The 14,283-nt window shown below is 39.3% G+C and overlaps 1 protein-coding gene across 2 annotated transcripts in view; it reads right to left on the bottom strand.

Annotated features, from left to right (window-relative positions):
- The window catches only part of LOC145299777 (phospholipase A2-like), a 41,197-nt gene extending 34,075 nt beyond the window's left edge, over nt 1–7,122 (bottom strand). Inside the window, exon 1 of one of the 2 annotated variants that reach the window (XM_080144432.1) lies at nt 6,612–7,122. In XM_080144432.1, coding sequence (XP_080000558.1) covers nt 6,612–6,793 — 182 coding nt within the window. In that variant the 5' untranslated portion in view covers nt 6,794–7,122. The remainder of the gene's footprint in view (nt 1–6,611) is intronic. The other variant, XM_080144431.1, reaches the window with a different exon arrangement.
- Between the last annotated feature and the right edge of the window lie 7,161 nt (nt 7,123–14,283).

The raw sequence follows: 14,283 nt of genomic DNA, 5'->3' as shown, positions 1-14,283 counted from the left end.
CTCCTCCCTTGCGGCTTGCATTCACAAATATCCGTGGGCTTAGAACTAATTTAGCTGATGTTGAAGCATATCTCTTAACAAATACCCCGGATATCTTAGCACTAAGTGAGACTAACCTACACTCCTCCATCCCCTCTAACTACTTTAACATGCATGGATATCTCCCACTCTGCCGTAAGGACTCTGACAGACACATGCACGGACTTGGAGTTTACATTCGTAATACCCTTCCCCTGACTAGAGAAACAAATCTAGAATCAGATGATCAAGCCTTTATGTGATTTAGACTAAACATGCAACACAACATTAGCTACTTTTATTTTCTCTACCGCTCTCCCTCGACCCAGGACTGCACCATAATAAACAAAGTCTCTGACAGCATAGACACCGCACTCTCCCTCGACACTAGCGCACAAGTACATGTATTTGGTGACTTCAATGTCCATCACAAAAACTGGCTTGGATTCTCTACTTACACAGATGCAGCGGGCAGCACAACTCATAGCTTCACAATATCTCACTCCCTATCACAAATTGTTACGTTTCCAACCAGTTTCCCTGACCAAGAAGAACAACACGCATCACTTCTAGATCTGTTTTTGACCACAGTTCCCGATGATTGCATAACGAAGGCTCACAGCCCACCCGGAAACGCTGATCATGCATTGATAATGGTAGAAATCGCCCTAAACTCTAGACCCAAAACTGAAGAACCAGTGCTCAAAACAACGAGATATTATAAAAAGGCTGACTGGGAAGCCATCAGAGATCTTATCAGAGATGCCCCATGTGGAAAATTTTTTTCTCTCCCTGCTGAACAATGTTCAAACGAGACCACTGACTGGTCCAAAACTGCAATCGAAGCGCATGTTCCCATGCGGAAATTTTATAGTAAGCTCCACTCTCCCCAATGGTTTACTTCGATTTGCGCAACTGCCATTGCCCAAAAGCAGCATGCATACCGCAGATTTAACCGACATAAGTCCAGTTAAAACAGACTGAAGTATATAGAACCTAGAAGTAACGTTAAGAAAGAAATAGCGACAGCTAAGAGAGAATTTACGGAAACCACTAAAAAACGCACCGAAGCACAAAAACTAGGAACTCGAGATTTATGGAAAATAAAGTGTAGTAAATAATGGGCAATCAACAATTCTCCATTAACCAACAATCACGAGGTTGTCTCCTCAGCAACCGAGAAGGCTAACATGCTTGCCAGTCGGTTTGCCTCAAACTCCACACTGGACCCTCCCAACCACCCCCTACCTGACTTTCCTATGCGGACAGACGCCACGCTAGACGATCTGAAAATCACCCCTGCTCAGGTGCATGCTATCATAAAAAAACCTTGACACTTCAAAAGCATGTGGACCTGATCTTATCCCAGCTGTGCTATTAAAAAAATGCTCGGCCGAAACTCTACAAAAATGCCTTAATGAAGCTTGCTTTCTGGGCTGTTGGAAAATTGCTTCTGTTGTACCAGTATTCAAGAATTCTGGCGAAAGAACTGACCCATTAAATTATCGCCTCATTAGCCTCCTCCCACTTTTTGTCAAAACATTTGAGACCTTAATTAACCATGCTCTAGTCCATCACCTTACAGATGCTAAACTTCTGACTGACCAACAACATGGATTTAGACAAGCCCGTTCCACAGCAGACATCCTAACTGTAATCTCTGAACGCATATACCATTCACTGAACAAAGCGGGGAGGACAGAGCGGTAGCTCTAGATATATCTAAGGCTTTTGACAGGGTATGGCACGAGGGTCTCCTCAGGAAGATTAGATCTTACGGTATCACTGGTAGAATACTTAACATAATTAAATCCTTCTTAGATAAGAGAAAAATCCAGGTTGTCCTCGACGGTCGTACATCTAAACAATATGATATAAATGCGGGAGTGCCCCAAGGGTCTATCCTTGGACCTTTATTGTTCCTGATATTCATAAATGACCTCCTCGACAAAATTGCCTCTGAGATGGGTAGATATGCTGATGGCACTACACTCTATGGCAGGCATGACAGGAAGACGAATGAACACATTTCTAAAGAAATGGCAGAAACACTAGACGAAGACCTCCAGTCTGTAGTGGAATGGGGGACAAAAATGGTTGGTCACGTTCAATGCCGCCAAGACTAAACTAGTTTCCTTCAATAATTACAAGAAACCCTCTCTACCGCCTATAGCAATGGCCAACGACTCTTTATCTGAGAGTACATCTTTCAAACCCCTTGGCCTAACCTTCACAGAAAACATGAGTTGGAACAATTACATTGAAGGCATTGCCAGGGCAACTGCAAGAAAGGTGGGCTCTCTCTACCGTGCTAGACAACTACTTACACCCGAAAGTATCCTGTACCTCTATAAGGCCACCATTCGCCCATGTATGGAGTATTGCTGTCACATTTGGGCTGGTGCATCTTCTACTATTCTCTCGCTCCTTGACAAGGTTCAAAAGAGAGCCGCGAACCTGATAGGCCCTGAACTGGCATCTAAGCTTCAGCCTCTGTCCCATCGACGAAATGCTGCATCCCTCTGCCTGTTCTACAAGTACTTTTAGTGGTGAATGTTCTGACGAACTGCAATCACTTGTGCCCCCATGACGTGAGCACCCTCGACAAACCCGACAGGCTGCTAAATCCCACCACCACACTGTAGAGATCCCTAGATGTAAAAGATCTTTCTACTCCAGTAGTTTCTTCCCCAGAACTGCTAGACTTTGGAATTCCATTCCAAGTCCCTTCTTCCCCAACAGTACTGACGTGCAGAACATCAAGTGTAACGTTAACCGGCATCTTGCTGCCCAAATCCCTATATAGTACCCCAGTAGTTGTTGCCCCTGATAGTAGCCCCCTACACCAAAGTGGCAATTTGCCTTGTTTGGGGTGAAAATGTAATAAAAAAACAAAACAAAAAAAACCCCACAAGAGTCGCAAACCTGATAGGCCCTGAACTGGCATCTAAGCTTCAGCCTCTGTCCCATCGACGAAATGTTGCATCCCTCTGCCTTTTCTACAAGTATTTTAGTGGTGAATGCTCTGACGAACTGCAATCACTTGTGCTCCCACGACGCGAGCACCCTCGACAAACCCGACAGGCTACTAGATCCCACCCCAACACTGTAGAGATCCCTAGATGTAAAAGATCTTTTTACTCCAATAGTTTCTTCCCCAGAACCGCAAGACTCTGGAATTCCATTCCAGGTCCCTGCTTCCCCAACAGTACTGACGTGCAGAAGTTCAAGTGTAACGTGAACCGACACCTTGCTGCCCAAATCCCTACACAGTACCCCAGTAGTTGTTTCCCCTGATAGTAGCCCCCTACACCAAAGTGGCAATTTGCCTTGTTTGGGGTGAAAATGTAATAAAAAAAAAAAAAAGTCCGCGTATTGTTATCTCTATCGAAACGGGTGGCCTGCACGTTTTCTTACCTGGGGTATATTTATTTCTCTTCTCTGCAAGGGGTTAGACGCAGAGTCATATATGGCTTTGAAACGCCAGCTCACTAAGTGAAGTGCAGTCTGGCCTACAAATAAATGCTTGAGCAGCCCTATCGGCATTTCCCGGTAGATCCGTCTCGGGCGATTAGTAATAAATCCGAGAGAAGGTAAATTATATACGGCATAATTCACGCTGACACATGGGTTCCTGTTAGATCACCAAAGTTAAGCGACCTTGAGCAGGGTCAATACTACAATGAGTGATCATTTGGAAATGCTGAATGCGCTCGGAGCCTGGGGAGGGGTAAGCGACGTCAGGCAATTCTTGTCCAATACACGTTGAATGAAATAAAGCAGCACCAACCACGACCCTGGGGTGTTAAGGGACTCATAATTATCATCATCAACATTTAGTAGGGTTGATAGCTTCGTATTGAATACAACCATAGCTCAGCTCGGGAGCAACAGAGTCACTGTCATACTGATTGTCAAAGACGTGCTTTCGAAATACACGAAAAACACATACCGAAGCTGTTTTAAGCATGAAATAAGGAAAAATCATGAGAACAATTTAAAGCACGAAATAAAAGAACTATAAGAACAGTTTCATAAAATATTACACGGATCATATTACTGCATCATCTTTTATTTTGCCATAAAAAGACATTGTTAATGAAAGTGAATAAACTGAATTCATTACATGTTATTTTTATTAGTGTATTATGTATTCTATTGTTCTGGTGTTCCTATGTTGCTTTTACTTTTCTAAAAATAAATAACCCGATTCCAAAACATGTTTTGCATTGCTATATTATTCCGTACTAGCAGCTCAGCTCGGCTTTGCTTGGGCCCGATGTACTGTCCATAATTTGATGTGCATATATATATATATATATATATATATATATATATATATATATATATATATATATATATATATATATATATATATATATGTATATATATTAAAAAGTTTGGCTTATGTCCATGTAACTTATATCTAAAATTTCCAGTACTTAGACCTAAAATTGGCGGAGGAGTTTCGTAGAGTCTGCAAAGGTCAACTCGTTCAACTTTGACCTCTTGACAACAAGATTTTCGCTCAAAAACTGATTAAAAAGATCGCTGTATATCTGAATACACTTTATATAAAATTTCAAATGTTTAGACCCAAAATTGGCCGAATAGTTGGCTGGAGATAGCAATGGTAAAATTTTTTTTTAACTCTGATCCTTTGGCAGCCGAATTCTGATCCAAAAACCGATTAAAAAGCTTATCCTATGTCTGAATATACTATATGTAAAATTAAAAATGTTTAAACCAAAACTTATCTGAGTAATTTGGTGGAGAACGCAGAGGTCAAAGTTTTGAAATGTTCGATTCATATCCAGGTAACCTACATCTAAAATGTCAAGTGTTTAGACACAAAATTGACGGAGGAGTTCGTAGAGTCTGCAAAGGTCAACTTTGACCTCTTGATAGCCAAGTTTAAAAAACGATTACATAGCAGTACCCCTTATGCCAGATTCTGAGTCTGTAGACTGAAAATTGACAGTGGTTTTGTAGGGAAAGGTACACACACAAACATACACACAGACACTTTTACTTTTATAGATAGACTAGCATTTCAGCCCGGCGTTGCCCGGGTGTTTGGGGGTACTTGTTGAGCAAAAAAAAAAAAAGAAAAAAGTGGTAGTAGGAAGGCAGGCTCGAACCAGTACCGCAAAGGAGGAAAAGAACAGCGAAAAAACCTGACGTCTTTGCTGTTACAGCCACCGCCAAACCGGAATGACGCAGGTTTAAATTAAGGATAGACAATCGAAAGGAGCAGATGACTTTCAAAAATATCAGCGAAAAAAGAGACCCTCTGTAGAAAAGTGCCCAGTTGAAGGTGAAGATATTAATGTTTTTAGCTAATTTTTCGATATTTATCGTATGAAGGGTCGAATTTAAAAACGATACTGATCTTGTAAAAATCCGTCGCCTCTGTCAAAAGTTTTAGGCAGACATGCAAACATACATACATTTATATATTGGTAACTAAAAGTTTTCGACCCAAATCGATTAAAAAGCTTGCCCTATCTCTGAATACCCTTTATGTAAAATTTCAAGTGTTTAGACCTGAAATTGTCTGAGTAATTAGGTAGAGACACCAGAGGTCAATGTTTTTAAAAGTTATTAAGTTAGATCCATGTATAAGGAACCTATATCTAAAATTTCAAGTGTTTAGACCAAAAATTGTCGGAGGAGTTTGGTAGAGTTCTCAAAAGTCAAATCGTTGAACTTTGAGCCCTTAACAGCACAATTTCTGACCGAAAACGGATCACATAGATTTTCCCAAATCAAATTTCGAGTCTGTAGACTTAAAATTGACAAAGTTATTGCGTAGGGAAATGTACACAAACAGACAGACACACAGGCAGACACACAGGCACGTTCACTTTTATAGATATACTAGCATGGAGCCCGGCGTTGCCCGGGTGTTTGAAGCTGTATGCTCAGCAAAAAAAAAACAAAAGAACAAAAACAGCGGTAATTTTTTTAAAACTTTGATCCTTATTGTGACCCCTTAACATTTATTACTTTGGGCTCAAATCAAGTTATTAAGTTAGATCCCTGTCCAAGGAATCGAAATCTAAAATTTCAAGTGTTTAGACCCAAAATTGTCGGAGGAGTTTGGTAGAGTTCTCAAAGGTCAACTCGTTGAACTTTGACCTCTTAACAGCAAAATTTCTGACTGAAAACAGATCACTTAGATTTTCCCAAATCTCAGTATCATGTATATAAAATTTCGAGTCTGTAGACTAAAAATTGACAGAGTTATTGCGTAGGGAAATGTACACACAGACACAGACACACAGACACGTTCAGTTATATATATATATATATATATATATATATATATATATATATAGATAGATAGATAGATAGATAGATAGATTATTTATTATTGTCCTCGTAAGGTCACGAAAGATAAGCGACGTTGAACTTAACTAGTACTAAATAAGCAACTATTCGATAACACCATATACTTTATATAATAAAAAACCTATTTAAAAATCTGGAAAGTGATAGCAGAAGGACATAAAAGAAATACGACTCACAAAATGATGTTCATGGAACTCATTGTAAAGATATAAAACAAGTTGTTAAGTTCATTTACTTACCTATTCGAATGCACAAAACATAATGGCTCGGATTGGCTGTTTTCGTCGTTAAAATAAACTGCAACCACACGAAGACCGTCCGTGTAAAACCGATTTTCAGTAAACTGAACTTGATCCGTTGTTTCCTGTCCGGGTACGCTAAACAGGACAAAAAAATAAAATATATATCGCCAGTGTTTCATTATGGTGAAAAAATACGTGGAATCTATCAAATGATTAAAAATAACAATCGTGATTAAAAAAAATGCTTCGTTTTCCGTTTCCTTTTTTGTTAAGTCCTCTTTTTGGGGGTTTAGCCGTCAGTTTCGTTTCGTTTTCTTTAAATATTATTGTTCGTGCTAATTTGAATGGTTTGTCGCTTTTTTGTTATTATTTTTATTTCTTTTGTATAGAGTTAGCAAAATGTGTGGATGATGGGAATTCAGGCGGTCATCGTCATGAAAGACATTTTTGTGAAAGATATGCGCAAATAATAAACATGTGAAAAATGCTGTTTTAAAATTCCAGGTGACATCGTGGATCTCATATAATTTAAAGAGGCGGTTCATGACCTCGACCGAAATAACGAAACAAATAAACGCGCACAAATAAATTATGGTTTGTAAAAATGAATGTGACTCTAATACACAGGAAAAACACACACACATATATATATATATATATATATATATATATATATATATATATATATATATATATGTATGTGTGTGTGTGTGTGTGTGTGTGTGTGTGTGTGTGTGCATATGTATGTATGTATGCATATATATATTCACACTTCCGGTTATAAGATAGACGAATGTTGGCTGAAGAGAGCTCGATAAGGATACCTTAAACGGGCCTTATTATCGGGCTTGAAACCGACGGTACCAATGACCTGTCTCAACTAACAACTTTCTGTACACAAAATATAAGTACGCTCTTAAAATTTGGATTTTCCTTTTAATTGAGCACTCTGCTGGAATTCTTTTTCCAAAAAAACTAATCATATATATATATATATATATATATATATATATATATATATATATATATATATATATATATATATATATATATAAGGCTATATGTCTGGCTGTCTTCCAAATTGTTTAAACTCTATCTCTCCCGAAACTAAAACTCGTAGAACAGCGCTCAGGCTTCAAATGATTGCATTTTTTACGGACCATCCTTCAAGTGATCTTTAGCCGGGTAAAATAGGTTTTAAAGGTTCAAAAATCGGTCAAAATTAAAAAATAAAATCGTTAAACATTTTGTACATTCATCTCAGTTCATTTTTAATTTTTAGTTCATATGCTTATCACGTTTGTATGGTGATAACGTAACCAGCTGGGAATGCAACAGTTTTTCTTTCGGTTTTGATTCTAACTGATGATCCCCAAACACTTTTCTTTTACTTAGATAAATCGTGACTCTATATTATGTACGAAATGTGGGAAAATTAAAATATCATAATTAAGCGTATTTTACATCCGGCAAAGCTGCCCCCACCGTTAGTATCTAATATATAAAAGTCTATATGTCTGTATGTTTCCATATTCTCAAACTCTATCTCTTTCGAAAATAAAAGTCGCAGTACAACGCTAGGGCCTCAAATAATTGGATTTTTTATGGACCGTTCTTTTATGGGTCTTTAGCAGGTTAAAATAGTTTTTAAGGGGTTTAAAATGAGTCCAAACTAAAAAAATGTTATACATTTTGTAGCATTATTTTAATTATAATTTTTAATTAGTTCCTATTTGTGTCACGTTGGTACAGTGGTAACGTCACCAGCTTTAAATGCTACAGTTTCGGCTTCGATTGTAGCTGATGTCACCCAAATGCTTTTTTTTACTTATGAAACCACGTCTCTATAATAATATATACGAAATCTGGACAAATTAAAATATACTATTTAAGCGTATTTTATGACTGGGTAAAGCCGCCAGGGTGTGTTTGTGGTTTGCATTTCTCTATGCATATGACTCGTTCTGCATATACGATGTATATGTCTGTTTCATTTTACTTTAATCGAAGTTTTCAGAAATCAAGAGGCCTCTCCTTGTAACTAACGCTTGATCTCTGTATGAGGTACATATATATTCGATCGTTCTATTAAATTGTTGATTTCCTCTAAAATATTGAGTTAGCAAAGAGTGAAGAACGCTATTCTTTTCTCACTAATTGACCAGTTAATCATGTATATCTCTCTTCTGGTCTTTTAGTCTAACTGGATTCCAGGGTAAGGTTTTATATAATACTAGCAAAGATACCCGTGCTTCGCACGGAGCTTTGTTGCGCACTCGGGTACCAAAATCTGTGGGCACCTTTCCAGTAAGTTGATGTTGTAAGAGCAACGATTGCATAAGGTGATTAACATTTTAACTACCTCTTGTAGTGACTGAAATTCAATCAGGAACTTCACAAAACATTTTCATCAAAAGGAAGGTTACTTGATGTTACATAGTAAATTTTTCATTGAAGTAATTTTCAACTCTTGCTTAAATTTTATCTTGCACATTCAATACTAAAAACTTACCACAATCAGATCATGTCAGTTTTTCCTCATATCCATTTCTCGAACTTTTCACTGAAGAGCCTCAGGGTAAACTACATTTCTGCTGCTTTGATTTGGAGCCAGAATGTAGAGTTTTTCTGAACTTCCTGTCCGGCTGATGGAGACGTAGAACATACCGTGACTGAAGCAGTCTGATGTCAAGTCTACACCAATGGTGTTAAATGTCTGACCTTGACTTTTGTTTATGCTCATTGCAAAACACACCTTCACAGGAAATTGGAGTCTCCGGAATTTAAATGGAAGTTCTGAGTCCGATGGAACTAAGGGGATCCTTGGCAGTAGAACGGTTTCGCCTTTGTAGGGACCACAAGAAATGGTGGCCTCAAGTACATTGGTGTGCAATCTGGTGATAACACATCTGGTTCCGTTTGTTGTTTTTGGCGGTTCCAAGGATCGAAGAATCATGATTGGCGATCCAATTTTGAGATTTAAAATGTGTGGAGGCATTCCAGATATCTCCAAAGAGTTTAAAAACTCCACAGGGTAGTGAACAGCTTCATATTCATTAGTAGCCGAATCAACTGACTTGTATTGCTTTGTGTCTCCTGGAAATTCATCCATTATTGAATTGTTCAAATGATTCACATTGCTGTTTAATGGCGAAATAATAGCCCTCTAAGCAAGCCAATCCGGTGATTTTCCATTGTTTTGCAGCTCTGGGTACACTTTGTCTTTCAGTTGCTTCTGATTACCGACACATTTACTAAGCGCAGTTGGAATCTTAATTGTGTCAGGTGAAGAAGTGATAGGAAACTGACCATTACCGATTTGGAGAAGCAATTTTGAGAAGTCTGCTGCAGCTGTGTTATCAGAGATATAGGCTCTCATATTAGTAGTCAGTCTCTTCACTATAACGTGCCTCCAGAGATAGGATTGTTTCAAACTTGCATTGACAATGTTAGCCCTTGTGCCATTTTTAACCACTGGGAGGATTTGACGGAAATCACCGCAAAATAAGGTTGGAATGCCACCCATGGGATTCTTGTTTCCTGTGATGTCTTGCAGTGTTCGGTCAATTGCTTCATAAGCACTCTTGTGCGTCATTGGGGCTTCGTCTACAATGATTGCAGAGGTGTCTCTAATTACATTTGCCAAGGCTGAGTTACCAGTAATTTTGCAAACTGGCTGATCCATTCGATGAGTATCCAAGGGTACTTTAAAAGTGCTGTGAAGAGTGCGGCCACCTTGTAGTAGAGTAGCAGCAATGCCACTGAATGCTGTTGCAAGCACAATCTTTCTCATGGATCTAATCTTTGCAAGGATCAAATTGATTACAAAAGTCTTGCCCGTACCACCTGGAGCATCAAGAAACATCATGTTTTTGTTCATTTCACCTTGTGCTTCCAACATTGCCATGAATGAATTGTAAACTTCTCTTTGAGAATCGGTCAGTTTTTCTTGCATATTTTCTGCTTGTAGGGAAAGTTCTTCAAGATTATAAGTAACTTCACGTTGATACTCTCTCGTGAGTCTTTCATCTCTCCCTTGCGTTGGTGCAGGTAATCCATAGCTTGCCAATGGTTGATCGCACATAAGGAGAACTTTTTCTTCAATTAGACAAAGAGTTTTATTGTAGATGTCCTCATTAAAATCTGCTTCTGGATTGTTAACTTCTTGCCTGTATCTGTGAAGAATGTCTTCAGATATTACATCACGAAAAGCCATCCAGATCTCAAGAGGATTTCTTGGCTCACAGGCTGTTAAAATTATCACAAATAGGCTTTGCAAATTTGAAGGTGATTGAGTGGCACTTGCCTCTCCTACTGCTTGATGCAAGTGATGGTCATTTTCTAGAAGGCCTCGAGCAAGGCACGCTGCTCTGTATGTTTCAAACACCTGACCATTGTATGCTCGCAAATTTTGAAATGAAGTTGGACCAGCAACCTCATTGAGCAACAGGCGTAAGAAATAACACTCCCCTGCTTTTGGACTAATCGTGTAGATTCTCCCAATGCATGGTGCCTTCCATACATCATCATTTTCAGTACCTTCAACTTGTACCCCACGCATTCTTCTCATCCATTTCTTTGTCGATTTGTTCCAAGTGTAAAACTCAGGGACTTCTACGTATTTGAGACCCCTTGCAAAGTCATCCTCATGGCAGAGTTGAAAAAATGCTGTCAAAGTTGTGGCAGGCGGTGGACCTTGGGCTCGTTCCAGAGCAGTATCAGCTGAGAACATGACACGCTGCCCATTTTCAAGATGAACAGAAAGTTGTACAATTGAGGGGAAATGTTCATGGATGGGATGTTCCAATATCCTCCAGGCCGCCTCTGAACTGCCGACATACCTTGCATTCTGGAACTGCTGGATATCATCCACAATGTGACTTTGTACTTGGCCTTGTTGGTTAGCTGCTCCATCAGTTCTTTGTAGTTCAAACACTGCTTGATCACATCCTTTATTCACGTATTTGAGGACATATTTGATGCTTTGGATCGAGCTGCAAATTTCTACGTTAATGTGAGCGTTGAACTGCTGAAGGAGGACCTTGTTGTACGGAACAATCCACTGGTTTGTTATTTCTTGATTAACATACCGACCATTTCTACGTTAATGTGAGCGTTGAACTGCTGAAGGAGGACCTTGTTGTACGGAACAATCCACTGGTTTGTTATTTCTTGATTAACATACCGACCATTTCTCTTCATCCTTATTGTACCAGTCTGGCCTCCATCTTCTGGTTTTCTTCGCCTGTACTTGGGGTAAGAGTCTTGGCCTTGCTCGGTACACTGAAGAAATTCTTTTGGGTATTTTTTGGAACATTTGTTGTCAATCATACATGGAAAATTTGGATTAAATGGTCCACAAGGTCCATGCACCATATGTGCCATCACTTTAGCATGAAGATCAGATATGCAGAGATCCATTTTTTTCTGGTAGAAGTTTGTCCTCTGGGGCCTGCCAGGTGAGGATGTGTGCATGCGGCAGTCCTCTTTTTTGATATTCAATACTGTACAGGAAAGCCCTCAACCTGCCAAATCCTCCCTTTTTAATAAATTCAAGTAACTTTTTTAGCTTCTGCCTGAAAACCCTGGCAACAATATCTGGACGATCCTGAGGGTCTTGCCCTTGAAGACAATTTTCTGTAATTTCTGTCCACTTTGGATTTGTTGTGAACGTGATGAAGAGGTCGGCTCGGCCCATTCGCCGAACATATGCCATGGCATCACTTTGACGCTCAAACATGTATCGAGGGCCTCCTGTATAAGTTGCCGGAAGTACAACTCGTTGACCAAACTGTTCTGGATTCCCATCCTCCCTAAGAATTGAATCTCTCAAGTTGCTATAATTGTCAGCTCTCAGGGTCTGTTGCTCACGCCTCAGGAACTGTAAACGTTCTGTTTCAATCTTGCAGTACACATCCACCAGCCATTGTTGAAATAGCCTTCGGCACCAGAGAAAATAGTTTCCAGGCCGAGTCATTAAATGGTACGAATAAAATTGCTGTTGGGTAACTTTTCGCCCATTGGATGCCTTCATGTAGATGTTGTAAGATGGAGAACCATAGGGGTACATTAACGGGTACATTAAAGTATCGTAGAGGGGATGTAGTTCGAAGATCCATTTTAATGTATCATTTCTAAAACGCAAGACAATATCCCGGTTAGCTGTTGGTTCATTCTCCATTAATATTCCAATCTCATACGTTGTTGTTGGAGCATTGAATCGCCGTGGATGCTCTTCTTGCGACCTTCGGTCTTCCCTTATGACAACTTTATGTTCTACCAAGTGTTCTTCTTCAATCCTCTCCTTTGTTGTTTTCAGCTGACAAATAAAGCTGTTGTTCTCATGTAAAAATTCAGTCAGACTTTGGAGAATGTCTCTATTGAGTCTACTGTCACGTCCCCGATTATGTAGTTCCTCTTCCAGACTATCCAAGAAGTAGACTTGAATAAACTTTGCTGTTTCATCTTCAGGTGGTAAAAGACTCCCAATCTGGTGGCAAACCTGGCCTCGAATTCTAAAAGAAGGATTCCACCCATGTACTGCCGCAATTTTGTGACCAAATGATGTCATTGCAAAACAATTGTTATAACAGCGTAGATTTTGCAGAAAATCTTTAGAGATGGGACTATTGCCGGAGAGCAAATCTTGAAGCAACTGAGGCAGTGGTGGAAAGCTATCAAGCACAACTTTGCCAGAAGAACAACAACAACCAGGGGTTTCTCCTTTAAATTTTACAGCTGAGCAATGTTGACATACTTTGTCCATTTTTCCTATATCAGCTGTAGTGAGAGAGTCATTTTTGTTGTAGAGCAATCCTTTTCTATTGCAGTGTTCTATTTCATGGTGTCTCAAAGCAGTCATTCGTTGTCTAGCTGCCTCGTTTTCTGTCAATTGCTGGGGCAAAGTCATACTCTCTCTCCATGCAGCCTCTAGTTGTTGCCCTTGGTATAGGCGAAAGCTTCGTTGGGTTTCCGATTCATTCTGATGTCGTTGAGCCATTCTCAACTGACCTTGTGTACGTCTACTTACCTCATATAATTCATTCGATCGTAATATTGCTTCTCTTTCCAGTGCATATCTTTGCCTTTCTTGAATTTCATCTTGTGATGAATTTAACCGCCTTACAGCATGTCTAGTTCTGTCAGCTTCACGTTGGGTTTCTCTTTCCAAATCTGACAGTCTTGCTCTCCTTTCTCTTTGACGTATCCTGTTAAGTTCTAGACGTCTTTCTCTATCTGAATTGTTTTCATTGGAGCGAATTGCAGCAACTCTTAGTCTATTAGCTTCCAATCTTTCCATTCTTTCTTCCTCACTTTCGTTTCTACTTCGTTTGGGTGGCATAATTTCGGTTTTAAACGGAATTGTTTAACGATATTAATGATTGTAAATTAATTAAGCGTAAAGGAAATGTATACTAACTGAAATGGACGAACTATAAATAATATTTCTGAATAGTACAATTATAAACAATTATATTGTACCTATTTACTATGCCTCCCCACGGGACAGAGTTAAACACCAGGGTCGTTTTTTAACGTGGAGAAAAGGTACAAAAATAAAAATTGTCTCAGTCGTGAAGGATTTCTCCTCCACCGAAAGAGAACAAGAAAATGAAGTGCAGCATCTGAAGAACAGATGGTATTTATTTGCTCCCCCACTGAGCAAATT

This window comes from Euprymna scolopes, chromosome 2 (assembly GCF_053919585.1).
Source record: "Euprymna scolopes isolate OS-2025 chromosome 2, ASM5391958v1, whole genome shotgun sequence".
In the NCBI taxonomy this organism is placed as follows: domain Eukaryota; kingdom Metazoa; phylum Mollusca; class Cephalopoda; order Sepiida; family Sepiolidae; genus Euprymna; species Euprymna scolopes.
The sequence above is the reverse complement of the archived record's forward strand: the minus strand, read 5'-3'. Positions and strand labels throughout refer to the sequence as shown.